The sequence below is a fragment of the Magallana gigas genome, chromosome 2, assembly GCF_963853765.1.
Source record: "Magallana gigas chromosome 2, xbMagGiga1.1, whole genome shotgun sequence".
NCBI lineage: Eukaryota > Metazoa > Mollusca > Bivalvia > Ostreida > Ostreidae > Magallana > Magallana gigas.
Genome location: NC_088854.1, coordinates 13,901,043 through 13,928,395, shown reverse-complemented (window position 1 = coordinate 13,928,395; position 27,353 = coordinate 13,901,043). Strand labels below are relative to the sequence as shown.

At 34.8% G+C, this 27,353-nt stretch overlaps 1 protein-coding gene across 1 annotated transcript; it reads right to left on the bottom strand.

Moving 5' to 3' along the window:
• Positions 1-576: 576 nt before the first annotated feature.
• On the bottom strand, positions 577-27,353 carry LOC105333059 (tyrosine-protein phosphatase non-receptor type 23). The gene is given in 34 exon segments (XM_066074318.1): positions 577-1,811; positions 2,085-2,284; positions 2,680-2,784; positions 2,904-2,956; positions 3,185-3,295; positions 3,297-3,314; positions 3,430-3,567; positions 3,876-3,940; positions 4,532-4,628; positions 4,859-5,047; positions 5,271-5,420; positions 5,947-6,140; positions 6,341-7,918; positions 8,026-9,286; positions 9,390-9,682; positions 9,901-10,094; positions 13,494-13,645; positions 14,367-14,527; positions 14,643-14,847; positions 15,041-15,132; positions 15,591-15,730; positions 20,617-20,682; positions 20,773-20,887; positions 21,043-21,122; positions 21,369-21,427; positions 21,518-21,676; positions 21,987-22,148; positions 23,083-23,177; positions 23,180-23,216; positions 23,402-23,528; positions 24,863-24,903; positions 24,906-25,004; positions 25,236-25,310; positions 27,213-27,353. Coding segments are annotated over 34 exon segments (7,164 nt in total). The 5' UTR covers positions 27,222-27,353; the 3' UTR covers positions 577-1,167.

Sequence of the window (27,353 nt, the reverse complement as noted above, 5' to 3'; positions counted from 1 at the left end):
TTTTACACAGAAATGCATATCCTCATAGAATTGTTATTTGCGCTGAAACCAGACAAGCTAGAGAGGCATTTCTTTTTCTTAAGAAAATCAATTGTAATTCATACAGATTTAAACTGACATGATGAAATCCACGTGCAATCCAGTGAAACAATGTTGGCGTATGAACTGCTTCAAAATGCAGCTTTACTTTAGTTAATTTAATGTTCACTTTCATTTAAATAGCCTTAAAAAAATAGCTATAAAATTTTTTTTAACATCTTTCAATAATGTCTTCTTTGTAATCATTGTGTTAACTGTGTGGATTATTTCTTAATCAATCAAAAGTAAATCTACATTGTCCGAGAGCTCGGACTCCATGTTTTCTGGGCAGTTGCTCCTTTCCATTACTAGTGGTCTTGCGGCTTTATGATTAAGAATATTGCAAAAAATATTCCGAAAAATTTAAAAATAACTAAAAAAGACATAATCAAACATTCAGCTTAGTTGTAAGATAGCCATAAAGTTAAACTATTGTATGTTAAAGAGAATGTCTCCATTACATGCAAATGGAACCTTCCTTTAGAAATTACAGGGACATGTACACTGATAAAACTTTATTTTATTTTGGATGTTCATTATGGACAATAACAGTATATATAACACTCAATATAATACAAGTATAAACACATCTATCTCTCGTTAAATAGCTCATCAGTTGCACAACAAGGGGTTCTTTTAGAATAAATACATAATTACTCAGAAATGCCCTTAAAAGTCTCATCAACAAATCTTACAAAAACAGATTCATTCACGAAATAATTGAACCAATTATATTATTAATTATAGCAAGAGTTTGACTTCATTTCATCACAAATCTCGATTCCTTAAACAATCAATCAATAACAAAATCATTGTGCCATAATTTTTTTTCCATACCAAAAAGATTACAGGCATTATCTATATTATGCAAGGTAGATATGTATTCAATGCACAAATGTAATGTATCCACAACACCTAAGACAGCTTTCTCACCATGAATCACAGACATTTTGTTTTTTTAAAAAAACGGAGCAAGCATTTTTGTCAAGGGATCAGCCATGTGACCTAAATCAAACATCAAAAGCAACATCTACAACAACTGCAGAAATCCCAGCATTCAGTTCTCATGGAATGTTTCATCAAACATTATCATTTATTTAAGGACCAAAGTGGATCCAGTGAACTCAATGGGTCTGCTGGGTCACCAGAACGATCTGACAGTCCAGAGGTTTTCTGCTGAAAATTAGCTTTTGTTATTTTCTTTTTCCCTTCACTGGTTCCCAAGTCAAAAGTGTGAGGATTTTGTAAATCTGCCAAAGACAGCTGGTTCCCTGGCCTGACCGGCTGATGGAATGGGGATCCTTCTTTGGATTCTGGCGCCGAATCAAAACTTGGCAGTGACACTGAATCTAAGCTCCTGTGTGATGCCGAATCCAGGCTTTTCAGAGAAGAGTTCGATCCAGAGTGAGGCAGTTTCGGACTGCAGTGCACACTATCACTCTGTTGTTCTAGGCTTGTACCCGCCCCGTGTTCTTTTTCCTTTATGTCAGATCGTTGTACTACATCAGGAAGATTTTCTGATAAGCCTGATTTTGGGTGTTCAATCAAAGTTCCTTTCTCATCTGCAGTAGGCTGTATGGCATGGAGACCCATTTTTGCCACATTTGTTCGTAAAACATTAACAGGCATAGAAGAACCAAACAACACATCTTCAGTCGGTGTCCACTGGTTAGATTTCTCTCCAGGATGTGGAAGTTTATCACCAAATGAGGCTTTTTTAACCAGAATTCCTTCTACAAATATATGTAATGTTTTGTATATATGCATCGTACAAATAAATCAAAATGATCCCATGCAACACAAAATGTCAGAAGCCAACAAATAAATAAAGTTAAGCCACCTATGACTTTTCTTTTGGTTCTTACTGTAATAATATATTTTAAAGGGGGATGCTCCTATTAAACACTTTCTACAAAAAAGGAAGAAGCATTCTCATAAAAAAGAAATACTTGGATGGAAAAACCATGCACTAGAATTTCAGAAAACTAAACTGATGCTGCACTTACCTTTTGCTAAAATGTCTTGAGTATAGAATAGGATGGCTTCATATGCATATTTGAGCTGTAATTTTTCTTTCATGGCTAGACGTCGTTGACGAAACATTTTCTTGGCCACATCCATGATTCCCGATACTCCTTTTCCATGTTCAATGTCTTGCATACATGTGTATACCAACATAAACACACCTGTTCTGCCGATGCCATTGCTGAAATTCACAGAATTTCGAAGATAAAAGAGTTCCTAAACGTTTGCGCAAATAAATGTCCTAAGAAACATAGTCAATCTATTAAGAGGAATATCTCTTATCACAAGAAAATGACCAAGGATTTATCTTGCTAGTTTGTTTTTAACCTTTTTTTTATCTATATGGGAAAAATTGAGATCCACATGCTCGAGTAAAATTACAAAGGCTTAATATCCAAAGAGGACTACTACATGCACCCATGTAAATTGTTAAATATGAACTACTTCTGTGAAAAGTTTCCTCTAGCAAATTTAAGATTGTACATGAACATCAACATGAAAATCAGACTTATAAATCATACATTATAAATGTATTTTCAAAGTAATAATGATTTGAGATCAAAATGTTTGAGTTACCCGCAATGGACTATAATTGGCTTCAACAGACTTCTTTGTTGTTTATAAAAGCTGTGGACTTCAGTAATAAATTGCAAAATAAAGGAAATATTCTCAGGGAAACCACTGGAAAAAATCAAATGAAAGTATTAAAAAAATATTAATAAATTCAATGGTTCCAGTATTTTTATACAAACATGGCAATATAACAATATTGTATATTATATACAATATTATATACTAACCTGACTGGCCAGTTCTTGTACTGTAGTTGTACCACTGTTCTTCCTTGCTTTTTCTACAGAATAAATCCAAGGTTAGAAGCAATTACGTATATACATGTATGTATGACGTTACAATGGTTTTATTAGGAATAAAGTAGGAAGATTACAGCACTTATCAAGTGTTAAAAAACAGTTGAAGAAAATTCAGCACAGTAAAACAGCAGTAGTATTTCCAATTATCACCTACCACAGAATACATCTGTACGTATATACAATGTTAATGTAATTATACACATGCTAACCTCACTGTGGTTTATATGAATAATTCTTTCCACCCAGTTGACCTTGTCCTTTATACTTTGAAGAGTCAAGGTTATAGGACCATGGTATTCAGTTCGTCCTTTTTTGCTGGGGCCAATACTCTGGGAATTTCTTTGATAGAAAAAATATATAATTTGTTACATTGCATTATGATATGCAAATAATATTCAATGACCCAAAATATAATACATCGTTAGTTCCCAACAGTTCCTAAGATAAGACTTACCTTTCCTTGCTCCGTTTCACTGGAGAGCATCACAATGACCTCTGACCCCTGCTCATATACCATTACCCAGAAGTCTGTGAGTGTAACAGGAAGTGGTGACTGTGTTGTGATAAACTTTGGGCAATTAGGTGACAAGTCCTGCATAAATTTTAAGAAATGGTGATGAAGAATTATAAAAACATACCAATATATAAAGTACATGTAGTTACAAAAATATTCCAGCTAATAATACATTCATATTTATTAATGCATTCATAATTTCAAGCATTTTCTTTCATAACAATTTCTAATAAGAAAGAACAAATCAAAATCATAATTCAGCTGTCTTAAATTCTATTGACCAGATATTCCTCCATGAATGCATGAATGAAAGAAAGAATTGGGTGACAGAAGAATATTTTTTTGACGATTTGGTTACCGGTATGTATAATCATTAAAAAGCTCACCACTACAGAACTTGCATTGATGTAATCATCTTTCATCGTGGCAAGTACTATTCGGTTCTCATCATCTGGAAAATTTATTTTAGTACTTAAAAGTCTTTTAAAATATTTAGCAATAAAAAATATAATTTCAAATAGATTTTAAAACACAGTATCCTCAACTGGAATTTAGAAACATAGGTAATCACAGATTACAAAGCTCACTGTGACATGGCATCACGTTAAAGATCTTGGATATTCATGGATACTGTGGTTTGACACAATATCGTTTATTATATGTTAAAAAATTGTTTGATAATCATATTCATTTCATAGGGTATTATAAAGATACAATGTTTATCATTACACTTATATAAAATATGATATTAAAACCTATGATACCATACAATATACAATAATATATGATACAATATAGTATCATATGACACAATATCTTTTAAAAATAATGATTTTGTATCATAAGAAGCACCATCTTTGCAAATTTGGTTAAGTTAGGATCAGTAATAGCTAAGACATAATCATTATTATTATATATATATTATAAATATGCTATAGGGTACATGTATATCTATAGAAATCAACCATGCATATTTCCTGTGCAGTTGATTTTCCTGTACATTAGTTGTTAAATTTATATACCATTAGGTAAAGTAACTCACATGGCATGCTGTCCTGTTCTCTGTTTTTGGCTGGGTAGCATCTAGCGATGGCCATAGAAGACTTCTTTCCCCCTCTATCCTGTTCATCTGTAAGTTCCTGTTAATGAACATATCGTCAGTCAACATGCATGCAGAAATATCAAATCAGAATACACTGTACTATTGAGTAAGAGCAGCTTAAAAAATGAAATATGAAATCAAAATAAGTACAGCCTGACACAGGTACTCAGTACATGTTGACGCATATACATGTCACTCAAAATTTTATTATGACCTTGTAATGCTGATAACATATTTATTTTTTATGAGACTGTACTAGAGAGTTACCTTCCAGGCCAGATCCAGGTTGGTGGGCCCTGAGCACGTAGGTTTTGTCAGACTCTCCACATACTTGGCCAGTTTCTCCACTTCCCCTACAAATCTGTCCTTCACCAGGGGGTCAGAGAATGGGCCCTTGGAGGACTGTCGAGCTAACTGATTCTTCAACACAGCTTCCTCTTTTTGTTGTTCAATTTCCTACATCAAAACACCTTTTTTTTTACCAAAAAAATCAAAGCCAATATGATTCCCCCCCCCCCCCAAATATTATGGGCATTCCTTATGAAATGCCATCTAAATGCTATTTTTACACTTGTCAGGACTTCAGGTACATTTATGAATAGAACCTTGATCTATGATACGTACAAACACAATATTATATTTTTACAGTTATTCCGTATTTTTTTTTCTTGTGCAGTACCTGTGCAGTAAGAACTTTGGGGGTAAGCATATGGTCAGTTGCAGATTTTGGGGGAATACTTGGACTGGTGGATAAAATGTCGTCCAGGGAGGTTGTAGAGGCACTGGAATCTTGACGTCGGTGAGATTTTTGCTGGGGGGCAATGGAAATCTACAGATGGCAATTCAAACTCAATCACATATCAAGTGTTTCTCACAAATAAAAGGGTGACGTGAACATAATGTGAAATTTATAATATGCATGTAATTTCAAGGACATTCTGTCCTATAAAAGAGTGTTGTGGACCGATACACACAGAAGTGGCTTAATATTTAATTTTAGAGGACGTTCATACCCATTTCTATGGAAAAGTGATAACAATAAGTAACAATGTTTTAAGACACCCAAATCTTATCAGTAATTAATTACCATATTAATCATTCATTGGCTATTAGCTTTCAGTGAAATGAATTCTACTAAGCAGTTCAAAAGCTTAACTAACAAAACCACTGACCAATCATTAATATGGCATATACACCCATGAACATATGTACATTATAACAAGTTATTAGCAGCATGAAGTCAGTTGAACATTGCAGTGCACAATATGACACAAACACCCTCTCTCTCTACTAATTTCATAAGCTCCAGTAATACCTACATGCCTGTTGGTAACATTTACAAATGGTAGCCTTACTTCTAAATCTGCAGATACAAAGTCAAAGAACATGGCCAGAAGCAAGTCCCATTTTGTGTCACTGTAGAAATTACCTGTTTCATAGGTGGTGACAATGAGGATGTTGGCGGTGTTGTGGTTTGTGGTGTCATTTCCACGGGAGCTGGGTGGGGCTGGCTCACCACTAGTGGCTGTAATGGCTGCAGTGGTGCGGACTGAGAGGAGTCAAACAAGCCTTGAAGTTCTACAACATACAAAGAGGGCATTACTTCAACATATACATGTATTTTAAATATCGGGGTTTTTTTTTATCTTAATTTACTTAAATCAGTTATACAAAAGTATTTTTTACAGGAAAAATATGCAAAAACCCCTCCCTGTGGTAGCCTTATTTTTTAACAAGATACATTTGTACTGACCTTGCTGACTGCCAGAAAGTTGATTTCTTTGTGGTTCCTGCACTGTCTGGTAGATGTTGGGAGCTTGTTGGCTGGCAGGATATGGCTGATAAGAACCACTGTTAGGTTGCTGGTACGATCCACCTCTGGCTGCCTGTGGGTAACCTCCTCCAATGGAGCTTTGATAAGCTGTGCCAGTGGACAACTGGGTTGAAGTTCCACTGGTAGTTTGGTATGAAACTCTGATATATCTCCAGAGGGATATTGATAATTTGACGCCGATGACATCTGTTGTTGTTGTTGTTGTTGGACAAGTCCTTGCTGTTGTTGCATAACTCCTTGTGGCAAATGTTGTGAAGGTGGCCCTTGTGCTTGCATCATTCCTTGATGAAGCATCCTAGCTTGTGCTTGTTGTTGCTGTAGTTGAGTCATCTGTTGTGGATATTGTTGCTGCACCACTGCATGTATTTGTGATGGCTGTGCCATCTGTTGTCCAAATCTTTGTTGTGGAAATTGCTGAGTCATTTGTTGGGTAGGCTGTTGTGTCATTTGTAGTGGAGGTTGCTGAAACCTTTGTTGCTGAGGTTGTTGAACCATCTGTTGTGGAGGTTGCTGTGCCATTTGTTGTGGAGGTTGTTGAACCATCTGTTGTGGAGGTTGTTGAACCATCTGTTGTGGAGGTTGTTGAACCATCTGTTGTGGAGGTTGCTGAAACCTTTGTTGCTGAGGTTGTTGAACCATCTGTTGTGGAGGTTGCTGAGCCATCTGTTGTGGAGGTTGCTGTGCCATTTGCTGTGGCGGATGCTTAACCATTTCTTGTGGATAATGTCCCATTCGCTGTGGTGGCTGTGGCGGCTGTGTCATTTGTTGTGGGAGTTGTTGCTGTGTTCTTTGTTGTGTTTGCTGAGCCATATTTTGGGATTGTTGTTGCACTCCTGGATAACTAGCCATACTTTGCTGTGGATATCCTGATGCTTGTTGTTGGTAGTACATCTGCTGGCCAGTTTGCCGACTCAATTGTTGGCCTTGTGAGAAGCTTCCACCACGGTCAGATGTTTGTGGCTGCACTTGAGATTGCATGTACTGTGGTCCCTGCTGAGATTGCAATTGTTGCTGAGGCTGATGCATGCTCATATAATTCCCTTGGTTACCATACACATTTGAAGTAACAGTCTGAGTTTGGGTTTGAGTGGCAGACATGTTCATGTAATACTGAGCAGAATTACTTGACATCACTGGATTCTGTGTTGCATTACTCATTTTGCTAAAGGACATAGCTGGCATAGACTGGGATGTATTGGCATAAGGCATGCCTGAGGGAAATCTCGGCATCTGCTGTTGAGCTGAAGGCAGCTGTGTTACTGAAACTTGCTGTTTAGCTGAAGCTTGTACTGATGATGTCTGAGTCAGGTTAGTGGCAGACTGGCTGGTGGATGACAGAGGGCCATATCCAAGATGTCCATACGTAAGAACTGGAACTGCGTTAGACTGAGAAAGGTTCTGTGTACTGATATGGCTAGTAGCAATGGCTGGGATAGACATGTGTGTGCTGGCATACGGCATGCCTGTTTGCATGTATAGCTTTCCAAAACCGTCTGAAAATGATATGAGAGAACATTATTTATGTTAATCACTTAGTTCATCAGAATAGACCCTATTTACATTTAACATTTGAATTGTATGTAAATATTAAGCAATTTACCTGTCTGATACCTAGGATCTTCTTTAGCATCATTTTCTTTCTTCTGGGCTTGAGGGAATTCAGCATCCCATTTTGAATTGTGAAGCTGTGGTCCGCCAGACTGAATTGGAGCGTAGCCACTATGATCATGGGGCTGATGACCATATTCCAAGTTCTGCTCTCCACTGTCCACTGTGTAGAATTTATCAAAGCCATGGCTGATGGAAGTGGCAGGGCGTGACTGATGGGTGCTGGCATAGGGCAGTCCCAAGTGTATGTTGGCCGGAGAGGCCCTTCCTCCTGTGTAAGGATCAATCTGGTTGGCCATAGTTAAATTTTTGTTTGGGGCATTCTGATTGGTTGGGTACCCACTGCTGTTTACTTGCTGATTAGCATACTTGTTTTGCTGTTGGTTCATTTTTTGAGCATCTGAGGCCACAGAATTTGAAAACTGTTGTTGACTTTGACTAACAACTCCTTGGGATTGCTGTGCTTCACTAAACTGCTTTGGCTGTTGCATGGAAAAATTTTGAGATGTTGGCTGATATTGACTTTGATAATACTGACTCCCATGAGATGAAGGCCCTTGACCAACATTACCGACAGCTTGTGCTTGACTAACAACCATATTGGACTGACTGTGCTGTAATTGACTAGAGGGAATCTGTTGACCTGTCATCATCTGAGTTAAAGAATGACCTGATTGTTGTTCTACAGTACCTGTGGCAGCTGAGAGTCTAGGATCTCTGACCTGTGGGAACTGTCTGGGATCGTCTTTGTAATAATTGCCAGGTGGCTGAGTAGGTATCATTCCTTGTCTGCTTGAATCTGAACCTGACGCTGGCATCTGACCTTGAGGAACACCCTGATATCCAGGCATTTGCCCTTGAGACATTGCTGGATATTGTGAGCTCTGACCCTGGGGAAGATAACCTGAATTATATCCTACTGGCAAACTGTGATATTCTTGGCTCTGTGTTGGATTCTGGGCTCCATTGTGTGGCACAGGGCTCAATGACTGGGATCTGAACTGTTGCCGTGGTAATGGACTATGGGCAGGTGATGGAAGGGCAGGGCTCGGAGCAGGACTTGGACCGGGAGAGGAGTAGGATTGCCCTACATCAACATGTGTGGGATTAAAGGGGGGCCTAAATGTTGGAGATGCCGATTGGCCTCTTGTTGGATGTTGGCTTCCTGTGAAAGCAGAGACTTGTGGAATTGATGGGTTCTGCAGATCTGCTCTAGGGAGATAACTGCTTAAGTCACCTTGATTTGGCAAGTTCTGCAATAAATATATGAGAAAATTCTTTAAATATGATAAAGTTAATCTAATCATAAAATCTATATTACTTTTCAGTAAAATTGTCTCTGCTGAGTTAACATACCTGAGGCAGACCGGGTGCTGAGCCAGGTAAATCACCTGGCATCGACCTCGCATTGTCAGACTCAGGCCGAGAAGAACTTCTTTTATTCTTATCTCTGTCTTTGCCAAAAGTCTTTGGTTTCATGAAAGGTAAATAGTCTTTTAACTTTGGTCCTTCGAATCCAGGAATAGTGTTCAGTGTTGGTTGTGGGGGCATTGTGGCCGTGGGGAGAGAACCATCACAAGCTATAGAAGCACTGGCGGGGTCAGGAACTGTATTGTCTGGCTTGGGGGCCATTGGTCTAGGAGGAGGATCTGAAATTCAAATTTCATATAAATATCTTCTTAATTTTAACATATTATTCATAGCAGTACTTTAAACCCAAGCTTAAATTCTCTCTAGAAAAAGTCTTATAATATTTATTTTTTAATGAATTTGAATGCATATTATGAATAAGAACATTTTGGACTTACATCAAAGCAATCCACTATTTCAGCTAATATTAATTAAGTATATAAACTTGTACATGTACCTTTGGGTTTATGCCTATTCATTATTTGTTCTCTTTCCTCAGCCTGAATCTTACACAACCCCTGACAGCGAGTCAGAAGTTTGGAAACATTGCTTTCTAGTTTCCTATAAAATTCCTGTCCTTTTTGAGACTTTGCCAGCAGATCTTCGTACACATCAAAGGAATTCATCAGATCCTTGATCATCATTTCTCGCCTACAAACATAATGAAGCACCTCTTTAAAGCAATGCACAGTACATACTGGACACACAAACATTAAGAAACATACAGCCTCTTTAACATAGTTCACAATACATGTACATTCTAATGCACATACAAATCCTATCACAATTTGCAAAACAAGAGACCAATTGGCCTTAACGGTCACCTGAGTAGCATATATCCCATACACAAACTTGTCATGGAGTCTCATATATGCATCTAATTAATTAGGTTTCATACTGGAGTAGAAAAATTATAAATTTGTAATGACGACCACATTTCAAAAAGAACTGTGAAACCTATAATTTTGGTGAAAAACTAAAAGATCTGGTCTACAAAATCATGAATTCAGTTTTCCTTTCAGGTGTGTGGAAGTAAAGAAGATGATTTTCAAATGTTATATGCATTAAAATCTATACATCCATTTTGGCCCTGCCCTAGAGGAGATTGTGGATATCATAACCATGTATTCAGTTTTTTGCCCACATGTGTGGGAGTAGAGAAGAAGATTTTGTTAAGATTTAAAACATTTTTATTATATGGCCATATTGGCTCCACCCTAGAGCCTGAACATCTAACAAATGGGTCATGAATTTCACAATTTTAGTAGAGGGCTTCATGGACATCATAACCATGTATTCAGTTTTTTGCTCACATGTGTGAGAGTAGAGAAGAAGATTTTTTAAGATTTAAAACATTTTTACTATATGGCCATACTAGCCCCACCCTAGAGCCTGAACCCCTGACCCAGGGGTCATGAATTTCACAATTTTGGTAGAGGGCTTCATGGACATCATAATCCATGCATTTAGTTTTTAACAAATATATATGATAGTAGAGAAGAAGATTTTCTAAGATTTAATACATTTTTACTATTTGTTCATATTGGCCCCACCCTAGAGCCTGAACCCCTGACCCAGGGGTCATGAATTTCACAATTTAGGTAGAGGGCTTCATGGACATCATAACCATGCATTTAGTTTTTAACAAATATGGGAGTAGAGAAGAAGATTTTCTAAGATTTAATGCATTTTTACTATTTGGCCATATTGGCCCCACCCTAGAGCCTGAACCTCTGACCCAGGGGTCATGAATTTCACAATTTTGATAGAGGGCCTCATGGACATCATAATCATGCATTTAGTTTTTAACAAATATATATGGGAGTAGAGAAGAAGATTTTCTAAGATTTAATACTATTTACTATATGGCCATATTGGCCCCACCCTAGAGCCTGAACCCCTGACCAAGGGGTCATGAATTTCACAATTTAGGTTGAGGGATTCATGGACATCATTATCATGCATTTAGTTTTTAACAAATATATATGATAGTAGAGACGGAGATTTTCTAAGATTTAATACATTTTTACTATTTGGTCATATTGGCCCCACCCTAGAGCCTGAACCCCTGACCCAGGGGTCATGAATTTCACAATGTAGGTAGAGGGCTTCATGGACATCATAATCATGCATTTAGTTTTTAAAAAATATACAGTGGAGCCTCAGATATCCGGACGCCAGATATCCGGACGCTTCACTTTCCGGTCGATTTCTATTGGGAACGGAATTTTTACACAATAATTTGTCTCGTTTATCCGGAATTCCGCGTTCCGGATCCGGACGGTCAAATTTTACCACATTATACAGTTTTCCTTTAAATTTTACCTCATTTAACTTGACGGTCACATTTTAGTGTTCGGGGGCACAAAAGTTTTTTATGCGCAAGTAAAATTGGTGTAAAAACATCTGACACTGGTTGTTGGTTTTAAACAATGCCTTCATCCGGTAAACGGGGTCACCTGTGTCACGCTATGTACTCGCCCGAGGATATTACGATAACCATGGATGCGACATGTTTAATTGTCGCCATTTAACTTATGAACTGTTATTGTTTGATTAAAATGTCACGAGAATTGTTTAATTTGTGTTTAAAAAGGTAATCTATTGATTGAATTAAAATTCTATTAATCGTAGTGTGATTAGATCGTTCGTACGCCTATTCATTTTAAAACGTAATTGAAATGAAATATTTGATAATTTGAGTTCTGTTTACGATAGTTATTAAGACCGCTTGAGATGTTCAGGGTATTGACATTAATTTTATAGCATGTGTTCAATTAACAGTGTAATAATAATTTATGCCAAACATGGCGTGGATGAGTGTTCATGCTACTTGTAAATATCGCTTGGGTGCAATTAACTCTATAGAAAGATGGATACGTAAAAATAGCTTGGGTAAGTTCTGTCAATGAAAAAATAGCTTGGACAATTATCAATAAGGGAATATATACAGATTTTCATCCATTTTCAATCATCAAATGTTGAGCAGCTTCAAACATGTCAACACCACCGGCCATGAGAGCGAGAGTTGCGATCACCGCTAGCTTGAAGAAAAAGATTTGTCAGCGTAAAGTGGTTATGTAGTGCTTTATGTAATTGTAGTGCTTTGTTATGCGAATGTAATTTAATTATCGGTTTAATACAGTATGTACATGTGTTGCCTTGTAGAATGCTTGCTTTCCTGTGGAAAAACATTCCTTAAATAATGTTTTTAACAATATTTTGTTTTGTTAATTAAAAAAAAAATCCTACTTTTTTGTAGTGCTTATGGCTATCAAAATAAAATATTTAATTGTATAATTTATTTATGAGTTATATTTCTATAAATATTAGAGGTAAATATCACAATTCAGATATCCGGAACCTTCACCTATCCAGACGATTTGGCCTGGGGACAAAAGTGTCCAGATAAGTAAGGCTCCACTGTATATGGTAGTAGAGAAGAAGATTTTCTAAGATTTAATACATTTTTACTATATGGCCATATTGCCCCCACCCTAGAGCCAGAACCCCTGACCAAGTGGCCATAAATTTCACAATTTTGGTAGAGGGCTTCATGAACATCATAACCATGCAACCAGTTTTTTCCTCACATGCGTGGGAGTAGAGAAGAAGATTTTTGAAAATTTAACTTTTTTTTGCATATTTGGCCCCACATGTGGCGCCCCAGGGGTGTTTTTTTAAATTTAGGTTCTTCTTACCATAGAGATGCTTCACACCAAAAATGGTAACGATTGGCCTGGTAGTTTTCAAGAAGAAGTTAAAAATGTAAAATTGTTAACGCACGACGCACGCCACACGACGACGGACGAAGACCAATTGCAATCGGTCACCTGAGTGACTCAGGTGACCTAATAAAAATTTACATTTATGTGTGCTAATTTTAGGTAGTTAAATTAGGTTATCACTATACAAGAATCCATTACCCCAATCATGACCAATCATATTGGATAACTAACATTTACATATCTAAATGTAATTAATGCGGTGTTTACAATCATAATTCCATACACAAAACATCATAAATACAAAAATATAAACAGAATTTACCTTGCGGCAACCTCACTGAATTTCCTGCGTATTGGTGCGTACTTTACATTAGCATCTGTCAGTGCTCGAAGTATGTTGTCCTGAGCCCTCAGATTTTGCATAATCAACTCTTCAACCTTCTTGTGCTTCTGAATTTCCTGGTCAAACATCACCTACAAACACAAATCAAAGTACTGAAGAACTGACAGGAGTTGATTTTGTCGATGTTTATTTATTTTAAAATCAATGATATGTTATTTTGCATGACAAGTACCTGTAGTTTCTAATTTGAATTACGCACATTTTTATAATATGAATTTTTGGACTTTTTCGACAAGAATGTCGAGAAACCCCCATAAGAATCATGTTAAATAATATTTAAAGATAAAATTAATTCAATCAAACTACGTATCAGTAATAGAAATATTTCTCGAAAATTGTATGGATTGAACTCTATTCTCGTTCAACCAAACGCTCGGCTGACACCGTAAATCTCCGACAAGGATTTACGGAGAAAGCCGAGCGTCGAGTTGAACGAGACTATATTGAACTCTGGCGTAGGAATACATACAACTACAAAAAATATTTAAATTGTTCGTACCATTTAAAATCTGACTATTTTCAAGGTATTTATAAATAAGTTTCCTTGAAAAAACAATGCTTAAGCATCCATTACATCAAATTTATCAATTATTTTCAAGAACTAAGTCTTGTCAGCAGCAATGATTTGTGCTGAGGTCCAAACACTTTTTCACTTTCGGTTTGTCTGAGTAACTGCATAGGAGAGTTGATTAAAATCAACTCCCAAAAATGGCTTAACAATTAAGTAGACGATTCATATTTCACTACTTAAATATTCCTTAATTTTCAACAGGTACAATTCCACTTTCTCACCTGCTTGTTACCCCCCTCCTGTGTCACAATTCTGTGAGTGATATCATCTTTCTGGACCTCCGTCCTAAACTGTTCTTCCAGCATATTTCTCTGGGATTTCATTTCCTCCACCTTGGATATCAGTCTTTTCAGGTCACCAGTAACAGCATCATCCTCCGAACCTAAAATTTAAATTCAATCATTTTAGTCTTTACATTAGGAAAATATTTCAATTTCTACAATAATATGCCTGCATAAATGATAAAAAATGAATAAATAAATGGAAAGTATACCCACTTTTCTCTTTATCTTTAGATGGTAATGCATTCTTGATGTCTTCAATAGGCCCACCGAGGAGCTTTAGATTGGTAATGTGAGCATTCATTGCTTTGTGCAGATCGTTGTTGGATTGACTTCCCTTCCTATGGCCCTCAGAAAATAATGCCAGTTCCTTTCTGATGTTTTCAAACATAGGATTTGTTGATCGCTTGCCAAACTGCTTCTATAACACAAAATTTGCTTAATATGATCAAATTTCAAAAATATGAAGTACATACTTTCTAATACTTTTCACTGGGCTAAAAAGATTTTTAAAATACATGTACCGGTAATGTAGCTATAAATAAAATTCCATTTTTACTATAGTCAAATTTAAAACTCTATAATTGGTGTGGGTTTTTTTTAAATTCAAGAACCTGAAAATTTTCCTCTTCCTCCACTTCGTTATCGAGAAGTGCAGTGATGTCTTTCAAATTCACATCAACCTCTGTAGCCACATTTGAAACACCTGAAAATTGATGAGACATTATACACATAATGTCATTAAAAAGCGAAGATTTACTACCTTTACATGCACAGGATCAACAAAGACGTCTATCAATTTTCCTCATATTTAGGACTTGAACACCATGTCATATTATGTTACCTCACTAAACCAAGACATATACAGATATAGTCAAACTTTGTTAGCTCAAACTAGATGGGAACACAGAGATAAAAATATAAAATTTTATTTTGTGTTCTGTTACATTAACACAAAACACTGTGGATTCATTATCATTCATGGTGGTGTAATTTTCATTGATATCTCATATTAATGAATTTGTATCCTCTAAAAGAAAGAAAGAGTCTTTTTACATTATACATAAAAGCAAATCCAAAATATCTTATTCCAATGCATCCTTCAAAATTGGATAATTAACAAAAATGTTAGTAATTCTACAATTACAAGTCATGAACATGTACCTGACATGGCTTCCACCAAATCTTTGATAGCGTTGGGTTTGACAGACACGGCAGCACATTTCTCCAGGAGAGCCTGGGGCAGATTCTCTGGCTCGAAGCTCAAGCTTGATTGGTCTATGTTCAGAGAAGACATAAATTGTCTGAAAAAAAATATACCTATACATGTATATCACTTTATTTCCAAAAACAAATCAAACAAGAATTCTGTGAGCCAATGCTCACTAGTGATACCCCCGCTCTGATGTGAATAGGCAAAATAAGCAAAGTCGACTTTTAACAGAAAGCTGGCATCCAATTGGTACAGAAATATATCCCACAATATGGCATGCCTAAACAAATAGTGTGTTAAAATTTCAAGCATCTGTGATAAATAGCTGCTGAGAAATCTTTGACGAAAATTTGTTTGAAAATTTTGGCTAAAATAAACAAAGTACTCATTTAACAGGAAGTTGACGTCCGATTGGTACAAAAATATATCCCACGATATGGCATGCCTTAACAAACACTGTGTAAAAATTTCAAGAATCTGCGATAAATAGCTGCTGAGAAATCTTTGACGAAAATTTGTTTGAAAATTTTGGCTAAAAATAAACAGTCATTATTTAACAGGAAGTAGACGTCCGATTGATACAAAAATATATCCCACAATATGGCATGCCTAAACAAATAGTGTGTTAAAATTTCAAGCATTTGCAATAAATAGTTGCTGAGAAATCTTTGACGAAAATTTGTTTGAAAATTTTGGCTAAAAATAAACAAAGTACTTATTAAACAGGAAGCTGACGTCCGATTGATACAAAAATATATCCCACAATATGGCATGCCTAAACAAATAATGTGTTAAAATTTCAAGCATCTGCAATAAATAGTTGCTGAGAAATCTTTGACGGAAATTTGTTTGAAAATTTTGGCTAAAAATAAACAAAGTACTTATTTAACAGGAAGTTGACGTCCGATTGATACAAAAATATATCCCACAATATGGCATGCCTAAGCAAATGGTGTGTTAAAATTTCTAGCATCTGCAATAAATAGCTGCTGAGAAATCTTTGACAGAAATTTGTTTGAAAATTTTGGCTAAAAATAAACAAAGTAATCATTAAACAGGAAGCTGACGTCTGATTGGTACAAAAATACATCCCACTATTGAGCATACCTATACAATACTGTTTAAAATTTCAAGCATCTGCGATAAATAGTTGCTGAGAAATTTTTACAAAAATTTGTTTGAAAATTTTTGCTAAAGCTAAAAATAAACAAAGTCGTCATTTAACAGGAAGTTGACGTCCGATTGATACAAAAATATATCCCACAATATGGCATGCCTAAACAAATAGTGTGTTAAAATTTCAAGCATCTGCAATAAATAGTTGCTGAGAAATCTTTGACGGAAATTTGTTTGAAAATTTTGGCTAAAAATAAACAAAGTACTTATTAAACAGGAAGTTGACGTCCGATTGATACAAAAATATATCCCACAATATGGCATGCCCAAACAAATAGTGTGTTAAAATTTCAAGCATCTGCAATAAATAGTTGCTGATAAATCTTTGACGGAAATTTGTTTGAAAATTTTGGCTAAAAATAAACAAAGTACTTATTAAACAGGAAGTTGACGTCCGATTGATACAAAAATATATCCCACAATATGGCATGCCCAAACAAATAGTGTGTTAAAATTTCAAGCATCTGCAATAAATAGTTGCTGATAAATCTTTGACGGAAATTTGTTTGAAAATTTTGGCTAAAAATAAACAAAGTACTTATTAAACAGGAAGTTGACGTCCGATTGATACAAAAATATATCCCACAATATGGCATGCCCAAACAAATAGTGTGTTAAAATTTCAAGCATCTGCAATAAATAGTTGCTGAGAAATCTTTGACAGAAATTTGTTTGAAAATTTTGGCTAAAAATAAACAAAGTAATCATTAAACAGGAAGCTGACGTCCGATTGATACAAAAATACATCCCACTATATAGCATGCCTATACAAATACTGTTTAAAATTTCAAGCATCTGCGATAAATAGTTGCTGAGAAATCTTTGATAAAAATTTGTTTGAAAATTTTTGCTAAAAATAAAGTCGTCATTTAACAGGAAGTTGACGTCTGATTGGTACATAAATATATCCCACAATATGGCATGCCTAAACAAATAATGTGTTAAAATTTCAAGCATCTGCAATAAATAGCTGCTGAGAAATCTTTGACGGAAATTTGTTTGAAAATTTTGGCTAAAAATAAACAAAGTACTCATTTAACAGGAAGTTGACGTCCGATTGATACAAAAATATATCCCAAAATATGGCATGCCCAAACAAATAGTGTGTTAAAATTTCAAGCATCTGCAATAAATAGTTGCTGAGAAATCTTTGACAGAAATTTGTTTGAAAATTTTGGCTAAAAATAAACAAAGTAATCATTAAACAGGAAGCTGACGTCCGATTGATACAAAAATACATCCCACTATATAGCATGCCTATACAAATACTGTTTAAAATTTCAAGCATCTGCGATAAATAGTTGCTGAGAAATCTTTGATAAAAATTTGTTTGAAAATTTTTGCTAAAAATAAAGTCGTCATTTAACAGGAAGTTGACGTCTGATTGGTACATAAATATATCCCACAATATGGCACGCCTAAACAAATAATGTGTTAAAATTTCAAGCATCTGCAATAAATAGTTGCTGAGAAATCTTTGACGGAAATTTGTTTGAAAATTTTGGCTAAAAATAAACAAAGTACTTATTAAACAGGAAGTTGACGTCCGATTGATACAAAAATATATCCCAAAATATGGCATGCCCAAACAAATAGTGTGTTAAAATTTCAAGCATCTGCAATAAATAGTTGCTGAGAAATCTTTGACAGAAATTTGTTTGAAAATTTTGGCTAAAAATAAACAAAGTAATCATTAAACAGGAAGCTGACGTCCGATTGATACAAAAATACATCCCACTATATAGCATGCCTATACAAATACTGTTTAAAATTTCAAGCATCTGCGATAAATAGTTGCTGAGAAATCTTTGATAAAAATTTGTTTGAAAATTTTTGCTAAAAATAAAGTCGTCATTTAACAGGAAGTTGACGTCTGATTGGTACATAAATATATCCCACAATATGGCATGCCTAAACAAATAATGTGTTAAAATTTCAAGCATCTGCAATAAATAGTTGCTGAGAAATCTTTGACGGAAATTTGTTTGAAAATTTTGGCTAAAAATAAACAAAGTACTTATTAAACAGGAAGTTGACGTCCGATTGATACAAAAATATATCCCAAAATATGGCATGCCCAAACAAATAGTGTGTTAAAATTTCAAGCATCTGCAATAAATAGTTGCTGAGAAATCTTTGACAGAAATTTGTTTGAAAATTTTGGCTAAAAATAAACAAAGTAATCATTAAACAGGAAGCTGACGTCCGATTGATACAAAAATACATCCCACTATATAGCATGCCTATACAAATACTGTTTAAAATTTCAAGCATCTGCGATAAATAGTTGCTGAGAAATCTTTGATAAAAATTTGTTTGAAAATTTTTGCTAAAAATAAAGTCGTCATTTAACAGGAAGTTGACGTCTGATTGGTACATAAATAAATCCCACAATATGGCACGCCTATACAAATATTGTGTAAAAATTTAAAGCATTTGCCATAAATAGTTGCTGACAAATCTTTGACGAAAATTTGTTTGAAAATTTTGGCTAAAATAAACAAAGTACTCATTTAACAGGAAGTTGACGTCCGATTGGTACAAAAATATATCCCACAATATGGCATGCCTGAACAAATAATGTGTTAAAATTTCAAGCATCTGCAATAAATAGTTGCTGAGAAATCTTTGACGGAAATTTGTTTGAATATTTTGGCTAAAAATAAACAAAGTACTTATTAAACAGGAAGTTGACGTCCGATTGATACAAAAATATATCCCACAATATGGCATGCCCAAACAAATAGTGTGTTAAAATTTCAAGCATCTGCAATAAATAGTTGCTGAGAAATTTTTGACAAAAATTTGTTTGAAAATTTTGGCTAAAAATAAACAAAGTACTTATTAAACAGGAAGTTGACGTCCGATTGGTACAAAAATATATCCCACAATATGGCATGCCTAAACAAATAATGTGTTAAAATTTCAAGCATCTGCAATAAATAGTTGCTGAGAAATCTTTGACGGAAATTTGTTTGAAAATTCTGGCTAAAAATAAACAAAGTACTTATTAAACAGGAAGTTGACGTCCGATTGATACAAAAATATATCCCAAAATATGGCATGCCCAAACAAATAGTGTGTTAAAATTTCAAGCATCTGCAATAAATAGTTGCTGAGAAATCTTTGACAGAAATTTGTTTGAAAATTTTGGCTAAAAATAAACAAAGTAATCATTAAACAGGAAGCTGACGTCCGATTGATACAAAAATACATCCCACTATATAGCATGCCTATACAAATACTGTTTAAAATTTCAAGCATCTGCGATAAATAGTTGCTGAGAAATCTTTGATAAAAATTTGTTTGAAAATTTTTGCTAAAAATAAAGTCGTCATTTAACAGGAAGTTGACGTCTGATTGGTACATAAATATATCCCACAATATGGCATGCCTATACAAATATTGTGTAAAAATTTAAAGCATTTGCCATAAATAGTTGCTGACAAATCTTTGACGAAAATTTGTTTGAAAATTTTGGCTAAAATAAACAAAGTACTCATTTAACAGGAAGTTGACGTCCGATTGGTACAAAAATATATCCCACGATATGGCATGCCTTAACAAACACTGTGTAAAAATTTCAAGCATCTGCAATAAATAGTTGCTGAGATAAATGCGACAGAATTTTTTGTTACGGACGGACAGACAGACAGACAGACAGACAGACAGACAGACAGACGGACGGACGGACGGACGGACAGACACACAAGGGTAAAACAGTATACCCCCTCTCCTTCGGAGCGGGGGTATAATAAAATTCTATCAAATTGTGACAACAATTTTTTAAATTTCACTTACACAAGTTCAGCATTTTTGTCTTCTATATTTCCACATACTCTTCTTATGAGTTTGGCCTTTTCTTCACTGAAATTAACATTAAGAAATTTTCAAAACTATAAAGTAGAAAAATCACTCTCTCTGTTAATTGTTCAATTCAGTTCAACCTGAATTTACCTGTATAGTGATGAAGCCTCGTGAGCCTCCATTGGGACCAGTTTCTGAAATAAATCTGGACCAGATACATCTGGGTCACTGGGGTTAAAGGTTATACCCTTCACTAGAGAGGCCCCTAAAACAAAAATATGCACACAGTAAAAGTTCAGTCATTTATGGGGCAACAAATGATTACATAATCCTCTTCATAACTCTTGCTGCTTTATATCATTACAGTCTAATACAATTACAAATATTGAATACAATTCAGAAGTGACTGCATAGTATTACCTTTCACCTCTGGTAGGCTGTCAAAATCTGGAACTTTGTCATGGTAAACAAAATCATTGTCCTTCTTCGCAGACTGGTACCTAGGAAAATATCAACTACCGGTATATGTACAGTGAACTTATTGCATGAAAACCTCAATATACAGAATGTTTATCAGTAATTCATTGAGAAAAAAAAATAACATGTAAAATCATTGACAACTGTATCAAAGTCAATTTTGCAATTGTTTATTTATATTTCTGTCCATACCTTAGCATATTTCCTCAACTTTTCTAACTTCCCTCTGATAAAAATTAAACTTAATACAAGTACAGTAGATCACTTACTTTCCTCCTATGACATCCATAGCAAATCTAAACGATTCTTGAATATCACCATCTTCACTCTGTAAATCAAAATGAAGACTTAAGGCATATTTACACAACACACAAGTATAACCTGCATCAAGAGGTCTATGTTTAACCCCCACACTAACCTTGCCCTTCTTGATACACTCGTTAAGCTTGTTGAATGCCTCTGTGTAGTAGGCCAGACACTCCCCCCACTTCTGATGTTCCTCGGACTGCTTACCCATGTAGAAGCAGGTGATACACTCATAAAACTGGCTCTTCAGCTCCATTCTTTTCTTCCACTCCTACAAATTCACAAAAAATCAACCTTTTCTTCTACAAATTGCATGTATAAACATTCATCTATAATAAGGTATCAGTATGGAGTATTCATTTTTTACAGAACAGTAATTTTGCTGCCTCAGGGACTTAAATCAAACATCATTGATGTGCAGAAATTTTTTTATTACTGTACTGCAATTTCATCCATATTCACAGATCGAAAAAATGAATTTTTAAGATTGAAAGTACAATGCATCTTTATATAGAAATGTGCTCATGATAATTCACAGTTAATTAATACAGATCTGTAAATAATGTAAGATAATAACAAACCTTGTATTTGCGAGATGGCACTATCCCTTCCTTGTAAGCAGGTTCCAAAGATTTCAAAGCCAAGTTGTTGAATTCCACAATCATGGCGGACACTTTGGCTGTGATGGAGCTTTTTCTGCTGTCAATCATGGACTTCTCCAGAATACACTCCTGTGCTTGCGCCTGTCAGTATTCATAGATATTGAATTTTTTTTCAATTTTTTCAATTTTGAATTTTGTTTTCATATGTGTAGTACAGTAATTGCACAGCAACATTCTCATATAGAAAGATGAGTCAAAACAGACAGCAATTATCCATAATGTAAAGAAAACTGATGTGTAAGGAACCACAGTAAAACTTGTTGAATCCAGTTGTGCATTCCGGCATAATGTCTTATCCAGTGAAATGATTCAACCCTTTGACATTTTCTTATCATTTTGTGCTTAATAAATGTTGTGCAATTCCGATCTCGTCTATTCTGTAAACCAGCCAAGATATACAAAAGCGACCACTTATAATTAGTGTGAGTTATCTACCGTAATCCGACCACTTATTGATCGATGATTCAAGGAGGCCATACGCGGGATCATTACTGCTCAATATTTGATCATTTTTCCTGCTGGCACTCTTGATATTAACGACGATAAATAAAAATCAAAACTAGCAACTCATTTTCAGTGTGTTTAGATTAAAGTATTGTTATAATACACTCTTCTTTCAGTCAAAATTAGATTAAAAGTGGGGGGTGTGTATCATACTTAAACCTATTTTTTCAGGCCCTGATTATGGATACCGCAGGAGTAAAACTGCCGATAATGTTTGTAATGTGCGTTGTATGGTTATACTTTATACAGAGTTACATCTTCTGTGTCAAAAATGCTTCATTATTTATTTTATTTAATTCCAATGTATTTGAATATTTATATATCGTTACAATACTATATCAAAAAAGTCCTTGCCAGTGTATTTGCCATTACGTAATCAGCCACCTGTTGACTCGTTGAGTGGTCAAATTTTGGACAAGCATAAAATTTGTTACCATTAATGTAATTAAATCTACACTAAAAGTTTTGTTCAAGTTCAATTACTAGTACACATCAGAATAATTGTACTTACCAGCATTAAATTGACATGAAACGTCAGAAGCTCGTGCGAAAAGTCAAGGCTCATCATGGCCGATCCAAAGTGGTCTCGGAGATATTCAAAGGCCCTGAGGCACACTGAAAGTGTGTGCAGGCTACCTTCATACTCTGTAAAACAGAACGGTAATTCAACAGAACATAAAGCTTACAAGAATTTCAAAAGAAATAAATAGAATTAAATTCATATGTACTGGTAATACCAACAAAAAATTTGCACACTCAATTTCAATCCAAGAATTACCAGTAATTTACAAGTGTTAGCTCTTTAACAAAAAAATTGTATTAAACTTTACATCTGCATTTGTTCTCGTTTCCATGGACCCAAGGATAGAGTGTAGAGCTCCAATGTTGTAAAGCACTGAGGCCTGCTCAAATTTGATGTCTGCTAGGGTGACTTCTCTTGCCATGAAAATGTCCTCCCTAAAATATCCATAGTTGGTATGCATAAACTGATTAGTCCTAACCAATGTGTGAGACCCAACAACACATCAATAATCAAAGATTTCTAATGTATTGAAAACATTTCCAGGGTTTTTTTCTCCATTGGATTGTGTTTGCACAAATATGATGTGTATGAGATCAAATCTACCACTTCTGTGTGATTCTAATGGAAACTTCAAGACATTAATGACAACCTGAGAGGGATATTTACATGCAGAAGTTGATGCAAAATGAACATAAATTTTTTTACAGGTCTTCTACAAGAAATAAATGGCAAATTTACATGCATATATTGCATCACAGACTAGTGAAAATAATTACCAGGTATTTTATCATAAATCTATTATCTTGCTGGTAGGTAGCACAACAAATTATACACAATGTAATATTACAGTATGTCTGATAAACTACACCAATAAAATTTATGATGACACATCTTTTCACTCTACATTTAGTTGTACATTCTCTGCACAGTTTTCCTTTGAAAGGATTAATATGGAACACTTTTTAAAACACAACTTTAATGAGAATGGATAGAATTGGCTTTTCAAATCAACAACACAGAAATATCAGGTTGTTTTGAGGGCAGTTTCCATACTTACGTCAGGTACCTTAAACATTCATAAAATGATTCAGTGTTAGTAAGGGTTAGCGTGACTGAACAGCCATGCAGAAAAATTTAAATAAAATCACATTTACATTTAATATTTCATCATACAGGTTTTCCTTAAAAGGAAAAGATGATCACGATTTTTTCCTTTGAAACCTACATGTACTGGTACATCTGCATTAGATCTAACTAGTAAGCAAATGCTCCTCTGCATAAAAAATCAAATAACTTTGGCTATCTCAAAAAGGGTTATGGAAAGAAAAACATTTCCTTGTAAAAAAAAAAAACCACTTGAGAACTTGAACAAGGTCCAAATTAATCTCCTCCAATATCAAAGCTGACTTATTAAAAACAGTGAACTATCTTTATCATTATTAAGTTTGTATTTTGATTTTCAAAAAGTTGTTTGAATAAGTGAAATGATGTACTATAGTGTACTGGTATATATTTCTAATATGGATACTATATGTATCTACTCTATTTATTGCTAGTTTGTTAGGTTTTCCTAACAAAGGAAAGGAGGCAAGCCAATGGATCTAAAAGATGCAGTTCTTATTTAACTTGTATTATCTAAAAGTCTTGATGAACTCTAAACTACCGGCATATAAACCTAAACATAACATCATTAAAGGATTGAAAAAGGGTACTACTTCTAGACTAGTTTGAAAATATCTAAATAAAAAGAATTGATAAAAATATTTACCATGTAAACGGCAAAGCAGCTTGACCCCCCCCCCCCCCCCCCCATCAGTCATCGGAAATCTTTCCTGAAGAAATTGCAACTGAGCATAGTATTTTTTTAAGGTTCTGCATCCCATGAAGTCATGTGATACATGCACTGCACTCTGTAATGAAAAAAATTCACCATTACAATGTATTTGAGGATGAGTCTTCAAGAATGAAAATCCCAAATACCCAGTACAAGATAATTTGATAATTCCATAGATTGTTAATGAGGTAAGAATGCTTTGATATGAGAAAGAAATAAATTACCAGTATATGAATCTTGAATTCAGAAAATTAATTGGTATCAAGGGAAAAATGTTCTCCATATTCAAATTAAAAATCTGTATTACCTGTCGAAGCTGTTCAAGATCAGTGCAAGCTTTGTTGTAATCTGCTGGATCTTCTCCATAATTGTCTCTTATATACTGAGAAAATAAAGAGAAATTTTCAAACCTTATCATTAGAAAAAAAATCACTGTTTATTCTGTTTTTATCACTGCATCTTGAAACAAATTTTAAGAAATGTTCAACTGCAAAGCTATTTTTAATATTATTTTATTCAAATTATATTGTTTAATCAAATGCTTTATAAATATATTTCTAACATTCAACCAAAATGTGAATGTCAGTTGCCAAGTTTCAAGCAAGATACAGGGCTCACATCTTCGTGAGAAGCGGTGCGGATCATAAACCCTTGGCTAGCGAAGATGCAGGGCTCACAATTCTTTGTTACATGAAAATTGCATAGTAATATCTACCAGTGTACCCTGTTTACGCAAGAGATGCCAAAACTGAAAGGAGGATATTAATCTTTTTTTTGTTGGGGAGGGAAATATAAATAAAGCTTGGTTATGTAAATGTCAACAATACGGTATGCCGATGTATCTATTTCGTAACTGTATGATATCATATATGCAATGTCAACCTGTGCACGCACGGGTCAAAATCTAGTATCAAGAAAAACTTTAAAGATATATATGTAAGGTCAAATAAAATTAATTTTTAGGTTCCCATCCCCGCCCGCCCCTCTGAAAATGGCCCGCCCCAATGCATGATATTTTATTTTGAAAAAAAAATAGTGTGGAAAAAAAATTCCAGGACAAATAATCGGGCTCGGTGTACAAAAAACGAAACATTTTAATGGCTTCCTAAACATATGTATTACCGTTTTTAAAATTCCAGTCATGTTTGTAATCATAAAGATATAAATGTCTTATATGCATTAACAGTCAAGTCCAAATAAAATGGAATTATAAGATCACAAGCTGGTTTGTGTACTCATATAAGCATTAACAATTTAGAAGAATATAGCTGTTGTTATTTCTAGAACATGAACTATGAAAAGGGTGGCATTAAAAAAATTAAAATATAATAAATAAAATACGCCCAACCACCCCATATTTTTTGCAAATCAGGATGAGAATCTAAATACATATTGTATTAATTTTATGTGGCCTAAATAAAGACAAGTTGCTGTCCTTTAAAAAAGGACTACAATACCTGGACCATTTGCATGTGTTTCCAACGAAAACGTGAAAGCCTTAAAATTATCAGAGATTCAACAGAATCTAGCCCTCTGCTTTTAACCACTTAATTTGTACGTTGTATTGCGTATACATGCATGAATAGCCCTGACTTTTTATCTCAGAATTTAAAGGATTCATACTTCTAAAATATAATAATGATTTATCTATGAATGAAGTTTGCATGTATGGTATCAGGCATTCGGTGAATTCTGCTATTTGTACACACATTACGATTCACTTTACTTTATTAACTATGCAGTGACAGCTTTGTGTAAATTAAAAAATTTCACATTTTGATGCATTTTTCTTGAGATTTAAACTTTTATAGAGACATAATTATTCAATCATACTTAAATGCAAAATTTAATCGAGAAGTTCTGTAGTCTCGCCTACTATAAATGTAAAGTTAAGTTACATGTGTATTCGGAAAACAACAAAACATTGCAAATTATGCTATTTGATGCATGTTGTAGTTTCGGCATAACATTAACTTATTTCATAATACTGATAGTTCATATCACATGCCAATCATTTCTTTAAAAGGAATACCTTTTCTATACCGTTTACCGACAACTTTACAATTACAGCCGCTACAGCGCCTTTAAACTTATATGTGTCATATGGCACGGAATCCCGATCCCGATTCAGATAAACTTGTGCTAGCCTGGTTCCCTGAGCTACCCATTACGCACAGGAACCAGGGTAGCTCATGCGCAGGCTGAATTTTCCCCCATAGCATCCGGTTTAACCTCGCTTATATATTTTCTGCGTGTACCAGTATGTAAATCAAGAGAGTCTTACCTTGTCCATCTATTAAATCTGCATATGCCCTAGGTTTGGAAGACTTTGGCTGAAGATAGTCATCTTCATCAAGAGGTAACTGCATTTTGTTGAAGCCGGGAGAGTGCTTTGTGTAATAATTAAGGATATTGGCTTTTCCGA